Source organism: Astatotilapia calliptera, chromosome 3, assembly GCF_964374335.1.
Source record: "Astatotilapia calliptera chromosome 3, fAstCal68.1, whole genome shotgun sequence".
Lineage (NCBI taxonomy): Eukaryota > Metazoa > Chordata > Actinopteri > Cichliformes > Cichlidae > Astatotilapia > Astatotilapia calliptera.
The window spans coordinates 15,650,823-15,667,399 of NC_137424.1; the positions used below are offsets into that span (position 1 = coordinate 15,650,823).

General features: G+C 42.1%; 2 protein-coding genes across 2 annotated transcripts in view; both read right to left on the minus strand.

Moving 5' to 3' along the window:
* The window catches only part of LOC145425230 (protein NLRC3-like), a 611,895-nt gene that overhangs the window by 335,774 nt on the left and 259,544 nt on the right, over window positions 1-16,577 (minus strand). The gene's annotated exons all lie outside the window — the stretch shown is intronic.
* The window catches only part of LOC113035369 (protein TANC1-like), a 49,119-nt gene that overhangs the window by 29,969 nt on the left and 2,573 nt on the right, over window positions 1-16,577 (minus strand). The window contains exons 2-8 of the mRNA XM_080299687.1: window positions 16,208-16,372; window positions 15,938-16,076; window positions 15,560-15,699; window positions 12,134-12,152; window positions 11,207-11,533; window positions 2,860-2,982; window positions 166-447 (exon numbers count right to left, since the gene is read on the minus strand). Of these exons, the coding sequence (XP_080155813.1) occupies window positions 166-447; window positions 2,860-2,982; window positions 11,207-11,533; window positions 12,134-12,152; window positions 15,560-15,699; window positions 15,938-16,076; window positions 16,208-16,372 (1,195 nt within the window). The remainder of the gene's footprint in view (window positions 1-165; window positions 448-2,859; window positions 2,983-11,206; window positions 11,534-12,133; window positions 12,153-15,559; window positions 15,700-15,937; window positions 16,077-16,207; window positions 16,373-16,577) is intronic.

The following is a 16,577-nucleotide window of genomic DNA, read 5'->3' on the forward strand; positions in this document are numbered from 1 at the left end:
TAAATGTAATATTAGTCAACTTGATTTTATATTGCCAACGAATATATAATTACTTCCCTCCCACACTTTGCAAGCTAATGTTGAAATGAAATTATAATAACATTAGCTAAACACGAGCAGTTAATGTAGTGCTCACATCCAAAGGCAAATACTAAAACTAATTACTTTTCGGGGAGGCGCTGGGACTGTTGGAGGCGATCTGACGCATGCGTCCTCCATGGCAGCTCAGCGCCACAAGTCGGGAGATGATGGCCGTCTTCCCATACCCCACGCTGCCCACCACCACAGCACCGTGGTTCTCTGTGGACTCGCCGGCCTTCAGGACATCTTCCAGATGCTGAAAGAGCCAATCTCGGCCCACAAACACAGAATCTGTGGTGATGCTGGGAACCTCGAACAGCAAAGGTTTGAGCATGATGTCCACGGGTTTGTAGGGAGCAAAACGCGCTGAAGGAAACGGGAAAAGAAATGAAACAGATTAAAATTGTTTACACTACTTCTATTTTTTTTCCCCATGTCTCCGGGAAGTTAACAAATGATTACTTCTTTTAAATGCTGGAAACTTTACTGTAATAAATCGTTTTCCGTTGCAGTTAACCTACAAACATGCTTTGAGCATCTCCCGCATTCTTCTTCCCAGAAGGAGCCACATACATGAAAAACCCTGAACACTGTAGAGGATACATTTTCAATTAAGTGGAATCAGAGTGAAGACCTGAAAGAGGACTCTTATCTGGTCTACTTCAGCACTAATTAGATCTCATAACACTTGTTAACTAACATCACTAAATGACTGCTACCTTTAGTGCTAATGCACCTTTCAACATTACAACTATCACTGCTGTTAGCTGCTAGTGTTTTCACCTTGCGAGTTTGCCTGTGTTCACAAAAGCCTATTGTAATTGGAGGGGCAGTTGAGAGTGTTTATATTGGCAGGTGTAGGTCTGTTTATGTTTCTAGTGCCCTACAATGAAACCAAAAAGCGAACGAGCTGGTTCTGAGACACTTGAAATGATCACCACCTTCTACTATACCAGCAAAATAAGTACAGTGTTTGAAAAACTCTAACTTGAGCAAAAGGAGTATCGACGGGAACTAGAAAAAGAGTTATCTTTTATTAACCTCTCTTTATTGGATCCCCTTAGATTTCAAATCCATCTTCTTGAATATAAAGCCCCTAATGACCATGACTTGCTTTTTCAGTATCCTAAGCCGGAATGACAAGCAGAGGCTAAAGCTGCTTCGCTCCTGTGGAACCAGCTGGCTGTTTAGGGTTGGGAGCCAAACCCAATCTCTAATTTTAAGATTAGCCTCAAAACCTTTCATAGATTTATAGTTAAAGCTCGCTCAGCTAACGTCTGAATCACCCCTTACTTATTATGCTGCGACAGGCCTTTGCTTTCAGGAGGCCTCACATGGTGCACCGACATCCTCACCTCTTCTCCATTTCATTGTTCATGCATGTCAGTTTGTGTATTCTCTCTCCCACAGTTGAAGCTTTTCTCCTTCTCATCTTTTTTTCCCCCTTTCTTTTCACTCTCCTCTCATGGCAATCAAACGAGTGCTGCTCATCCCGAGTCTAGTTCTGTCGGAGGGTTCGCCCAGTCAAAAAGGAAGTCACTAAATGTTGCTCAAATCAGAACTGTAAGGTCCTCAGCGTACTAGGTTGAGTTTCCTAAGATGGCACATGTTGGGATTTTTGCAATATATGAATACAACTGCAATGAACTGCACTGAAATGTTGACCTACTGTTGCAAAATTTAGGTAAAGGTGGTGCCATCACACCCAAATCTGAAAAACAAATACCATAAATCATATAGATAGGGCTGGATCAGCTGACCCTGAATCCTCCCTTAGGTATGCTGCAATAGGTGTAGGCTGCTGGGGGATTCCCATGATGCATTGAATATTTCTTCTTCAGTCACCTTTCTCCCTCAAGATGTGTTAATAGACCTCTCTGCACTGAATCATACTTGTTATTAATCTCTGGCTCTCTTCAACAGCATGTATGTTATCCTGTCTTCCTTCTCTCTCTCCAACCGGTTGCTACAGATGGCCGCCCCTCCCTGAGCCTGGTTCTGCCAGAGGTTTGTTCCTGATAAAAGGGAGTTTTTCCTTCCCACTATTTCCAAAGTGCTTGCTCATAGAGGGTCATATGATTGTTGGGTTTTCATCTGTATGCGTTATTGTAGGGTCTACCTTACAGTATAAAGTGCCTTGATGCGACTGTTGTTGCGATTTGGCGCTGCATAAATAATACTGAATTGAGTTGAACTGAATCTCCCATAAAATTTATAGAAAAGAATCCAATTGTTTAAGATTGTTGCGTATGTACGAATTCATGTAGAAAAAACCTGCTCAGAACCACTGACCATATGCTTATGTATCAGCTTCATGTTTGAGACTGAGTGAAAATGAAAGAGGACATTTTCAAAAGGAAGACTAAATAGTCTGAGTATATATCCAGTGATGACTTATTCAGTAATTCATGTTCCCATGAAATATTTAATCTGCAGGATCTCTCAGAGGATTCAAAACACATAACCAAGATAAAAGTTAGCTGGGAAAAAAGGCATGATTTAAAAGCCAAAAAAAGGCTTTTGAGGATAATGTTAATACCCATAAGTGCTGCATTGTTTACATTGCAGTGTTCAAGTATTTGCACAGTTTTGTTGTTGGCTCTGCACTCAGACGTGGTACTTTGGAAACTTCAGAACTACCGTTGGCTGCCTATTAACTTCAGGGTTTTTCAGAGTCATACCACATAACATTATCCTATGTACTGCGATATTTTACACGTTTATTTTACAAATATCTCCCCTGAGTGCCTACAGCAGTAGTATGAATAGCCCAGTCACCTTTAGCGTCCTGAGGGGGCCTTCCTCCTGTATTATGCCAGGGTAGGCGAATGGATGTCCGGAGGGGGGTATTGCGCTGTTCATCAAGAAAGCTCAGGTCTTCAAGCTTTGTGGAACTGGTGGCTGTAGACAAGAGAGAAGACATACACACACACACACAAAGAGTGAAGCTGACAGTCTAGTACCTCCCGAGTACATTTGTCATCACAACTATAAAGAGAAAGACAGAAACACACACTAGAGTAAAACCTTGTGGCACTTATGCCATGTCTGAGGGTGGATGAGTGAGGAAAGAACAAAGCCAGTGCGCTCTGACATTTGCAGGGGCAGTGTGAGCAGCTACCAGCATATACTGTGGCAGGAAGAATAGCAGTATTCTAAAGTCAAGAGCAATATGCACCGATTCTCTTTGATTTGAGCTGACAGCTGGACACGATATAGCAATGAGAGGTCCATCCCCACAAGCACGCCTGCTAGGCTGTACGGAGAGGGCAGATTACCTTTACCTTTCATAAAACTACAACGAGTTATAGAAATGCTTCACCGCGGGTTTGGCACTCATCACTGTCAATCTACAGGACGCACAGGTGTAATCTCAGGACTTTTGTGTACTACAAACTACAATATCTGTAAGTCATTTGACGTGAAATGAAATAATAAAATTAATTAAAACCAGATCACAACTTGAGTTGTTATGGAGTTCAAATCTACTGAGATTTCATTAGGATTTAGCTTCATTTTGAAGCAGAGAGAGAACAAGTCTCAAAGCAGGCAATGATTTCCATCCCCAAACACAGGATATCTCCTGAAACTACTAGTCTACAGATTAAAACCACTTGATGAGCCAGTGATTACAACTCAGCTTTTAATTTGAAGTCTAAGACACGGTCTGTTAACATAATAAAAATGTGCATTAGTGCGGCGAGGCCTCTCCTCCAACTGCTGCTCGTTTTTCAACTATGCTATCGCCGTTGCGATCCACGCTCTCCTGGGCTTAGTGAAGAGCAGAATCAAAGCCTCTCTTCTTCTTCTTTATCAATATCAGCTGGGAAAGACTGTCACTAACGCTCACTTCACTCCCTCACTCGGTCGCTAACTTACTCTCCGGAATGTCCCGCTAATTAAAACCGGTCTGCTGGCAACGGGAACTGAGGAAGCTGCCATCAACGCAACTTTGACTGGAACAGGAGAAGGGCCTGATGTTACTTTTACTGCAGTGCATTGTGCATACACAAACATCTACACTGGATAAAGCTTAAGGAATTGCAAACAAAGAGAAAAGAAAACAATAAAAGCAAACGCGCATGACCTGGAAGACCTTTTGCTGTAAAGCAAATGCCACTTTTCATCAGCTACAACTACTTACATCTAAGACCAAAGCAAGGAAGGATGGTGGGAATTCTCAAAGCCCTCTCTATCTCCCCAGTGACGAGATACTTGGGCAGGCATACAGTCAAGTAGGCAGGGTGTAAACTCACAGCTAAATCTCTGGAGAGTGTTCCCAGTGGACGAGGGCACAAAAGCGATTCCTCCACCCCGGTGCTCCCATGCCGGCACTCTGGCAGCCGAGCCGAGTGCTTGGCTGCTTCCTCTCTAGTGTTCAGTCAGTCACAGCACCCACAGCATTAGGCACTTGCTAAATGAACGCGCTGCCTTCCAACAGAGCATCACCCTCTCTACAATTTTAACACGTATGCGTACATCATCTCTGTCCACATGCTGCACGTACACACACACACATAAATAACTTGGTATGCAAGCAGCAGAGGGGGAAATTGAGAATATTAGAGGAAATATAAACGGAAAACCAAGAGATTCACTTCGCAGTGGTTGATTAAAGTTTGTTATCCAACGGCTGCAGTATTAATCAACAATCCAGACTGCACAGAGATGGGGTTAAAAGAGGGGAATGTGGAAAAAAATGAAGGCGAAAAAGCAGCAGACTCATAAATGAGTGCAACAAAGAGTATCACGTGGATTTTGTGGGAGGTATGGACAAGACTCAAAAGAGAATAAAGAGAAAAATCAGCTTTATGCAACAAATCGCCACTAAATCCTCATGCTGACACAGGAGGGCCGCAAGATGTCAGTCTATTTTCCCCCCTTCCTTCTTTGTTTTGCATGGAATAAAAGAAATAGCACAGTAGAGACAGACACGTAATACCGAATTTGACTTGCTAAAGGAGCTGCATAGCTGCATAGACTCCTTGATTCACGTCCGTGGCAGACAGCGCACCCAGCACCATAACTACATTTCTCTTTTGTTGAGTCGTTATCAACATTTTTTCCCAAGGCCAAGATTTCCCACACGATTCCTCCTCATCCCTCAAATCCTCCCCTTCATTTCTTCTCCTCTTTTTACTCCCGAGTTCCCTCCTATTCTTCCTCACCTCTACTCATTGATAAAACATACATATGATACCTTGAAGTCTGCACTTGCAGTCACTTTGAAGCTGCACAAATGTGTCAAGACTGTATTCTGATGAAAATGGGATTCTTTTTTCCTCGGGCAGATCTGCCCTTTGAAAACCCCCTGTTCTGTGTTTCCCATGACAGAACAGAGAAGAGGACTGAGCTCCTTTGCTCTAACCACCCCCACCCTCCCTCCCCAACTTGACTCCCTCTCGCCTCCTTACAAGGTGAATCTACTAAAGAGGAGAAGGGAGTCAAATACTCCCTTCACATATCTTCCTGTTTTTATAGTAGCAGTTACACTTTACCCATTTTGTGATTTTGTATGAATAAATCAGTTCTTGGCTGTTCTCGGCTTATAGCCAATGCAAATACCCATTTTCCTTTTATTTGGTTTGATTTTGCTGGTATAAACACGCCTTAATAGCTTTTCATGACGAACGTTTGAACATTCAGACACAAATGAGAAAATCTGATCCCTCATATCGATAAACGTTGTTTTATTTGCAAAGAGGCTGATATCAGCACGCACTGATGTTTGGTCCATTTGTCTGCCTATTACTCCTAAGACCCGAACTCTTCCACGGCATGCATTTTTAATTTCTCTTTGATATTTGGTCACATTGGGGCCCGATGAATGTAAAAACAAAGAATTACCAGATTTTCTTTTTAACCTTATTTTTGTTTTTTTTGAAAAATAAGAGCCACATATGAGGATATTAGTTTAAAATTTTGAGAGAACAGTAGCAGTATAATGTCCTCATAAGTGGATATCAGGCCCTTGTAGAGCAGAATTGAGTATTTTGGTCTAAATAACCCAAAATGTGATGTGGTAAATATTAAGGGATAATTATTATTGTAATAATTGCATAGCCTTATGCTAAGATCAACAACATTTACTTTAAAAAAAACAAACCACCACTGTAACTGCTCCATAAGCTATTTCATATATATAAATGCCTCTGTGGTTAGCTAACGCTCTGTTCCTTTTAAGATTGGGCATTTGATAAGCCCTAATCTGTCAATGGAGTGCCGAGCACAATTTTAAAAGGGGCTTTCAAACGGATTGATCTGTAACAGATTTTATTTTTCTCCTGCTGTGACAGCTGGACCAAACAATTCTCTGAAAAAAGGGCACGTTAGAAGATGTCTCTGTGACCTTTTCATGCTCGAGAAAATGAATGGGCTTTCTTTCCTCTTTTTGTTTTCATTTTAAACTCTGCACTAAACAGATCAATATATACATGAAGCCAGAAGCAGAAGTGACTCCCGTGTCTACCTGGAGACATCGCACACACTGTTGGCATGTCTTTAAACATGATCACACAGCCTAAAACAATACAATAGACCACATGGTCTCAGAAACTACCGGGAAAGACAGCAAATGAGAGCAAATGAGATAAATCAGTGTGAGATTATTAAATTTAAGGGCTACGCCACTTTATGAGTTTGTAATTACTGTGTGACCTTTGCAAACATCTTTAAATCATAGGTTGTATTTATGTGGAAAAGGTTAAGATGATTTTAGTCGTTCTAATAAAACACAAAAGCATTCAGATGTTACCTCATCAGTGTTTTAGTAGACAAACAACATATCCTCGAATTTGCCTGTCAGCAGTCCACAGTCTTGGCTCCGTTATCATTCGTGAAGAGAGCCCGGCGCACGAGCTTTGCCAGAGGAATGTATGACTTTGGAGTACAAGCGAGCAATGAGTGCGCCATACCTGACTTTGTCTCAAACCACAAAGCTCTGCTGAATAGCTAAACACCACACAAGCATTGTAGCACCATTCCTCCGCCACGGTGACCCTCACTCAAATCTCCCTGTCTGAGAAACCCAACCACAAGCAGCTCAGGCTAAGATTTCAAAACCATGGAATTCCAGTGGCCAACACTAATATGGCCCTTTGACTCTGTAAGCCTTTATAGAGGAAAAAAGAAAAAAGCTCAACTCCAATTACTCAAAATTAGGATTCTTATAAACTGAGTATATCACCTCAGAGAGGAGGTGAAATTCCATCAACAACTCTAGTTTATACAGAAGATCTTACAATAGAGGCGACAGATAGATGTAAATAGTGGATTGCAAATAATAAAACAAAGAAAACACCAGAGCATAGAGTTAATTTACAAGTGCTTATTACTAATCCTGATGCTGAAATTTGACATCAAGTTTAATTTACCACAGCACTGCTTTTTGGTTTGATGGAACTATTTGGGGGAAACAGGGCAGACTGGCTTCACTTTCACAGAAACTGATATAGAGAAGTTCACAAAGCACCTGGAAGCCCGGGAAAAAGCTGTTCCCATTTATTTCAGGCTCTTAGTGCATCTTACACCCAATGCACCTGCCACGTTTGTTAGATTTAATGAACAGCTGTTGTAAACATGATTACACGTAGATTATTTCACGTATTAGATCTTTAAATGCAATATTTCGATGCCAGATGAAAATCAGTAACAATTTTAACAACCTTTTAAATCTGCCTCAGCAGCAGTTTCCTTTAGGAGGTGGACAGTAATATACAATCCCTAATATAAAGCTCTGCTAAAGACAAATCTAAATGAATTCATGTTGTTCTTGTAACATTTGTGCAATTTGTCACAGGACATGTTGGCACCAAAAAGTGGCGCTCCCACCAAAACCTAGGGACACCCACGCTACATGCAACATCAAGGCAGTGCAAACGACAGTTCTCAGCAATATGCAGACATTCCTTCTACATAATTACGGAGACTTCAAGAGGCCCAGCAATGCATCTGTTGATCGGCATCAGACAGATGGCCAAAATACACTCTGACACTAAGAAAGTGTGACCTTTGTCCAACAACGAGCCATTTTACAAACAACTGTCTGGTGAGTCTTGATTTCTGCTGTGACACTTGAATGCTTAAGGTGAGAATTTAGCTTAAACAACATGAAAGCATTGATCCATTCTTGGTGGTGGTTCTCTGCACTTTTTAGCCTGTTAGTACCAACTGAACATGGTTTTAAATGCCACAGGCCACCTGGGTATTGTTGCTAACCATGTCGATCCCTTGTGTCCAAAGTGTACTCATCTTCTGTCTATAAAAACGAGTTTACAGTACTCACTCTACCTCCACAGTCACCAGATCTCAATCCAATAGAGCACCTTTGGGATGTAGTGAAACAGGAGATTCACATCATGGATGAGCAGCAACTATATCATGCCATAATTTCAATCACTCTGAGGAATGTTTCCAGCACCTTGTCTTTTTGGTGGAGATAATCATAAGATAAAATTTAAAACTAATAGCAATACTGTAGCATGAAGCAATTATGCCCTAAATGAACTCATGATTATTTGTTTGCTTCTGCCTTTAATCTCTGTGCTCCTATTTAATATCTATCAATAAAATAAAGAGAAATTTATAGATTAACCAGACAGCTCATTATCTCAGATGCTGTTTCACAAACACAGGACAAACAATAGTCACCAAGGTTCTGGCACAGAATGAATGCACTAATGATGAATACATATTATGTTTCGCCGTGGTAGCTTCTTTTCTCTCATTGCTTCTTTAGACTCGTTACTTTTTGGGGGTTTTTACCGAATACAATTTCCTTGAACAGAAGTGCCGTCTCTGCTATGCTGTGACCCCAAGAAAGATTTTACACTGTGTGACGAAACCCTGGGAGAGAGCATCAAGGACGCGATGAGACAACTTCATTTATGGCCTGAACCAATCTAAGGTGCGTGTTCTGCCGGTCTCAGAGGGCAACACTGCATAACTATGACATCAGCCCATAAACTCTGGGAGGACAGACAGACACAAGCACACCGGTGCTCACACGCAAACCAACACACATAAACAGCCAAACATTTTCTGGTCTGTTAAGCTTTATGAGCCACTGTGCGCCTGGACCGTCCAGGTTTATGTCACACACAATAATGATGAGATGTAAAAATGGTACGGACTCTTGGAACAATAGAATCATCAGGGAACAACACATCCAACTGTGGGCTGCAGAAAATATCAAAGCAGTGGCCACTGTGTAAAATACATGCGCAAGCTATGAGCTATGGTATGCAAGGAAATATCAGTACCGTGAGCCTACCATGTACTACTCCTTACTTCTTCTATAGCTTGTCCTCATCCCATCTTACTCCATTACTGCCTTCACAAGTTAAATTGCTTACCTGCTTCTAATTGTAAGGGCCTAGAGTGGACATTACACAGTTGCATTTCTCTGGTATGTTGAATAGGAACTGGGACTAGATTTTATCAAAGAGAGAAAACAGTCTAGAAGTAGACACACGGGAACTGTTACTATATTTCATCAAGAATAAACCCAAGGGAGGCAGGAGTCAAGTATCTGAACTTCAAAACATTGGCAGCTGCTACATACAGACTAAAGAGGTAAAGCAAAACAACATATTCAAGGAAGATTCTAGAGGAAAAAGTCTCATGAGGTCTTTTAAACTTTGAGTCGTCTCTGTCTAGGCCAGGTGTTTGACCTGAGTCACTCATGTTTTTATGCTTCTTTTCACAGCTCAGCCCAGGTTGCCCCTGCTGTGATTTTCCCTCACTGGCAGAATTGTCTGCTTTCAAAATTCAATGTAACAAACATTTCATCTGTGCTCTAAACTGTTTGTCTTTTCTTCTCTTTCTGTTTGCTCCTTTGAGTTGGACTCTAATGTAGTCTCACTCTTTTGTTTCTACAGCCTTACAGTTAACATACCACTCTGGTCCGTCAACGTTTATTCAAGTGTACATTCATTCTATCAACAAGCATGGGCAGCCCTGCTAATTATGGAGTAAAATCATTAGCATAAGCTTGCATTAACATTTGAGCCATAAAATATACTCCTGATTAGTTCAAGATTCACTTACGTGTCAAAATACAGATGCACCGAGTCTATGTCCATGCGGAACATGTACACGGCGGTGCAGGCAAATAGTCGCAATCAAACTTATAGCTACATGCTAATATGTTGCTAGTGTGAAGTATGTCAGGGAAAGCTGGGTATAATTCTTTGTGCCTCTTTGCAATAGCAGAGCACTTTATTTTCAACTAAGTGTCAGAAGATCTTGCAACTTACTGCAGCTTGAGGGAAAGTTTGATCATGTCTTTTGTAATAAAAAATAATATTTTGCATTTGAAAGGTAATTTTTTTTGGGGGGGGGGGGTCCTGCGCATCTCTAGTCAAACCTGTCCAGGGCGTACCCCACTAGGATAAACTGCAGGCAACGCCTCCAACCCTGAATGGGATAAGGAGTAAAGAAGGGAGGTGGGTGAGTGAGTGGATGATAAAAGCTGTACATGACTCATACTGTCAGCTTAGCTACAAACTGCATTTAGGCAAAATTATATATAGGAAAATGCTAAACGTACTGCTGTTTGATTCACCAAAAATAGGCCGAGGTCAAAAGCAATAAGGTATGAGGAGACCTGGGAATAGTATGGGTGAAAAGACATAAGGGAAAAGGGGGTGAAGGGGGAAATATCAACAACTGTGACAGCTGTGTGGATATGGTAAGCTGAACCACAACAGGGAGGCTCCAGGGCAGGAATGCAGAACAGATCAGCCAGACCGGAGCGTGTGCTTAGGTTTGACATGGCGAGGCAGTGGCGAGCCACACCACACAGCAGCTGTCTAATCCCAAACTTCTGCCTTGATACTCCTGTTCTGAAAAGCACAGTCCATTCTTTGAACTATTGACTTCTTATTTCTTCTAAACCTACTACAGATGCTCTCACTCTTCGGTGTCTATCACTCGCTTGGATTAAACTGACATGCCACATGTCAGCCTCTGCCACCCCACTTGTCAGCCTCTGGCACAGGTCGTATCTCACGGTTACGATCTTGACAGGCAACACAATGCAGTCACAGATGAAAAGTATACAGAGCATTTCCTGTATACTTCTTGAGCTCCAGATGTCAAGACCTCAAAAACCAAGGAGTCTTACCTGCTACAGAGTTTGGCCTCGGCATCATGAGGGAAGCTGATGTCTGTGGCAGGTACGCAATGGGTCCCTCAGGTGAGTGACTTGGAGGGTGTGGTGGCCCTGGAGCACCCGCAGATATGTTAGGGTGCTGCTGGTCTGTCCTGGATGGGGTGTCTGCAGGTGTTGCTGTGGCACTGCTGGAGTCTTCTTCGGCCACAGGAGAGCAGGTGTCCGCCCGCACGCTCTGTGCCAGGCCATGGCGACCGCTGCCTCTTAGGCTGCCATCTTTACTCCACTCCAGGCTGGAGCCGCTGCGGTCATCATTCTCTGAAGAACTAGTGATGGTGGCTGAGAGCAGATTTAAATTTAAAAAAAAAAAAAAAAAAAAAAAGAGAGAGAGAGAGAGAGAGAGAGAGAGAGAGAGAAGGGATTTTCAGCAAGTGAGGGAGGTGAAATGAGGGGAAGAGGCACAAGATATATCTGAGTAATGGTCTTTATGTGCGATGAACATTTATCCGTCTTAATCTCTAGTGAGACACCGAGCTGTAATGGAACTTTCAGCTTTGAGTGGCTTGGTGGTTTTGCTGATTGCCCTATCAACAGTTCTCAGAAGCTCATTTTATATTTACAGCGATCGTCTTCCTATACTCGTGAAACTCGGAAAGTAATATTGCACAGATTTATAGAACGTAATGTATTGTTATTGTTAAGAATCAGCGTTTGAATGATTTGGAATCATCCAGTGCAAACAGCAACTGCAACTGCAACAACTAGTCGGAGGGGAAAATGCAAAAGAGCAGGAATAACAATATAAAACCAAACATGGACATTTTTTTTTTACCCCTTCAGTTTAGACAGGTGTCTCTTCTAGAAGAAGAACTCCTTTAATCTCCCCTCGAGCCAACACAGCGACCTACCACAATCTTAAAAGCAAAGGAAAGGACTAACTCTCCATGATGACAGGCAGCTGGATACAGGAACATCAGCACTGTTAGTGGACTGGAGCCGGCCAGCCAGCTAATCTGGATTTCATAATGGCGCAGCACGTTGCATCACCACTAATATTAATACAACAAACACATCTTGGACCCTGTGATTCCTGCGCTGGTTTCCTGGGCAAACATGAAGTCCTCTCATGGCAGCAGTCACGATAAACCCTGCTCGGACCACGGCATTAAAAGTCATCGTGATCTGACTGGCTAAACTACAGGACCTTGCTAAGAAGAATATGTAATTATTTATTCAAGCTTAGTGAAAATTAGAATTTTTATTTTATAAACAACTACATGCAGTCAAGTCCAGGCCCCTCGTGAAGGACCTTCTGAGGGAGCTGTTTTGTAAATGTTAAGACATTGCAAAGTCTCACTAATTCCATCAAGGAGCTTTTAATGCAAAACAAAGCCAAATTAATGTGCTTCTGAAATCAGAGTCAAAGTGAAACTTCAAAGAACAGAGAACATTAATCACAGGCATCAGTCTGACTTGTGGACGCACTGTGACTTTGTTCTTTCTTTTCCTTCCTGCACAATTTTATTAAGGAGTGTGGGTGGGATGTTGTAGACCAGTGGTACTTTACACCCCCTTCCCAAAAACACTCCACCCGCCCACTCAAGTACATAGCAGACTAGCATGCCATAGTCACCGATGTAACAATTTAATTTAACATCACTCTGCTGCAGATTTAAAAGCCCTCTGCTGCAGATACAGCTCAAGAATCTGCTGTTAGCAGTGAAGCAGCCAGTCAGTCACAGCTTCAAAGGATAGCTAAACACAGCTAATTAGACTCGAAAATTACATGCACATGGCATTTCATAGTTTGTAATGGGTGTACAATAAAGGGGTCGTAGAATTAGGGATCAAGAAAGGAAAACAAGCTGACCATAGTTATAGCACATGCTGCATTTCTGCAAAACTGCGTTCTGTCCGTTTCAAAGTTCAGGTGTTTGATAGTTGCTCATAACGTCTTCATTACTGACAGATTTTGATGCACAACTAGTGTTACTTTCTGCATGTCTGTGTGGGTCTGTGGGTTTGAGCAGCTAATGCACCCTCCCAGCAATCTGTCTGTGACCACAGCAAAGAGCTGAGAGAGACGGAGGCACCGATTTCCATTAAGAACTGGGTTTTATGCAGCATGACTTTACTTCATACCAGCTCGTTTCGCTAACTTTCCTGAAACCTGCTTACTGAAGTTAACAACCACACTTGCAGAGATGGCATTCTCTCACAAAACTCATTTTGAGTTAACTAAAGTAACGTAATTGCGTGCAACTGACAGCAACACATTTGGCACCAGTGCACATCTTATCCTGGGTGGTGTCAAAGCTGCAAGCTGGAAGATACTATATCGCAGCTTACATAAATTATTCAGCACGTTAGCAATGATATTGCTTTGGGGGGCAGAATGACTGAATCATGGTAATCATTTATGTCAACTCTGGAGTATTGGAAATCCAAATTGTTGTGTTGGATCTTGCTTTGGCATGCATTACTTTCTCCTGCATAACTATAATTTTCATCAGCAAGTCCGATATTCTTATTAGTTCAAGAATATCAGACAAATATAAGGGCAAGGGAAAAGTTTAAAATCTGGCACCCTGTCCTCTAGTCTAGGAGTGCAGTCAGGGAAAAAAAAAAAAAGGGGGGGGGGGAGGGGTTCAACAGTGGATAAATACAGCATCATAGAGTTACAATTTGCTATTCATTCCTCACTCAGAATGGAATCCCAGCATTTTTATAGGCACTGGAGGCTTTGTGAGTAGAAACGGCAGTTGAATTAATGCATCAATAGACTATGCCATCTTCCTGTCAGCTTGAGTAAATCCCCTGACGTCTTTTAGGGCTATTACTACAGATACAGCACAACGTCACACTGTGGCAACTGTCACCTTAACGCCGTCTCATGCCGATACAGCTCTGTCTAAACCCAATGACGTACATGGGGAAGGATGAATATAATGTGACACAGATGGTATTCGATCCCAAAAGGTTTCACACAACGAGTAGTGACTGACACTGCACAGGTGTGTTTTCTTTGTTCTAACTCATAGTGCAGATGAAGCAAGTCAGATTGCAAATTAAAATTAGAAGAGCTTCACAGGAAGTGATTAGTGATTATAAGCAATGCTGCAAAGGGGACTGGGTGTCCATGCTAAAGTGCAAACTAATAGACTACTAAGGAATCAGCAGAGCTGTTGGTATTATTAATGTTCTCATCAAACCCAGAAACCAGTGCAGGCACTGGTAAGCTACAAGTGATAAATTGGAGGCTGGTGTTACATTTTTGTCATTGCTATGAGCTGTGCTACTAGTGCATCTCGCACCAAGCTGCTCAGTCATGCAGGACACATGGTTGAAAGGGTGAGGTGGGGACTAATTTGCACAGGTCCATGCAAACTAAATGAGGAGGCAATGGTGAGGCCATATTTCTGAGCTATGCACAAAAGAAATTATTTTCACTGAAAATTTCTTTTTTAGATTTATGTAATTTGTATTAAAAGAGATGATGTGAAAAGTAACAGTTTAATCAAAGACCATTCATTTAAATGAAATTTAAGTGCCACCTACTTCCACCTCTGACCTGTGTATAGCTGCTAGATTATGAACAAAGTAAGACATTTTTAAATGCATACAGCGCAACCCTGAACTTCTGTACACATTACCCCGTAAAGAGTATTCAAATATCCTTCAAAGTCGACATTAAATGTTGTTTAATCTGTCAGATCCTTAGTACAAAGTACAAATGGACCAATCAACTGGCCAGGGATCGGAATCAGACGATATTCAACTTCTCGACATGGAGTAGTGACTGGCTGATCAGCTTCCAGTATGTCTGATTACAAGCCAGCTAGTTTCATATATGTGCACAGTGCCACAGACATATAGGCACACACACTCACAGACACACACTAACCTGTTGTTAGAGGCAAACCGCCTCACTGTGTTTCCAACATCAAACTCCACAGACCCTTAAATCACCCTCACCCAGCTGAACATTGAATATTTTAAAGAAGGTAAGGAAGAAGAAGATGTTGTTAAAGTTAAAGCTATCCAGAGCTCATAGCCAGCCCCAAGCCAGCAGCCTTGGTATGAGTAAAGATCAACACAAAAGAAAAATTCCAGAGATGAGTAAAAAAAAAAAAAAGCGAGAGAGAGAAAGGATCAATGCCCTGTGATCTGGTGAAGTTCCTGACATTTGTTTTGGTATATGAATCTGTTGTACCTGCTTTATTTGTAAAGGTAAAATATGTCAGGCAGTGTGGATGCACAGCAACTCATTATTAGACAATTCTTTGAACTTGTTTCCAATAGACACATCATGCTCATCTGATCTAATCTTCTTTTGCTTCCTTAAAAAACCAGTCAGCTGCAGACCTTTTTGGCCAGAGCGGCGATAACGACGCCCAGGTTGGACAGTGAGCTGTTGATGGCGGTCATCTCTTTGAAACGGTCACCCTGAGACTGGCTCTTCACCATTCGCTCACTGCCAGCCAAGTCCACCAGGCACAGAGTGGCTACACACACAGAGAAAACCAACTCTTATAGGAAGCAGTGATCCGTTTTTCCTTCCATTAAAGGTAGTTTTAATACTTTACAAAACACTTCTTTTAGCGCTCAGGGGCTCAAACATTAACGTTGAGTCATCAGAGCAGATTTTGCACTGGTTACAGTAACAATAACTAACCAGACTAAATATTATAGATCCAAAAAGAAGAAGCCACATTCCTGATGCTGGTACTTCCAGTGTGATACATTTGCACTTGACATCCCTGCCGGCATTAACTCCCTCAATATCCAGCTGGAAGACTGAGTGGGAGCGAGACGAGCGGTCATTCTGGGCTGTCTGGGCAGTGGAGCGATTCTGATTGGCCAAAGCAATCAGACGGAGAACCTGAGAGGACGAGGGAACGTTTTAAAACATAGAGCATCGATAAAGTTTGATGTATTTTCAAAGTTTGGTAACAATTTGTCAGCAGATTTGAAATTAATTTGTTCTGAGCTACAGATGTCTGTCTGCTGTACCTGATCCTCATTGGAGACCCGCTCATAGGTGAGATTAGTGATTGTCAATTCGTTGCTGGCTGTCTTGCGGATCTCATGCTCAGGTCTCTTGCTGGACTTGCCGGTGAACACAAGGTCCCTCAGGGTCTCATTGTAAATTTCGACGAAGCTCGCTGTGAACGTGAACTGTGAAGTGAGTGGGGGTTAATGCCCCACACTCTTTTCTGTCACTGCTTTGAATGCACAGACTGGTCTTAATGTTGATCTTTGTAATCTTCAGTGTTACGACCCGGCTCAAAAGCCGCAACATAAAAACAGAGATGAATAGCAGAGTGTGGGTGAGAAGAGGTTTCATCCTAAAATGGAAAACCAGGTTGGCTAAAATGGCTGG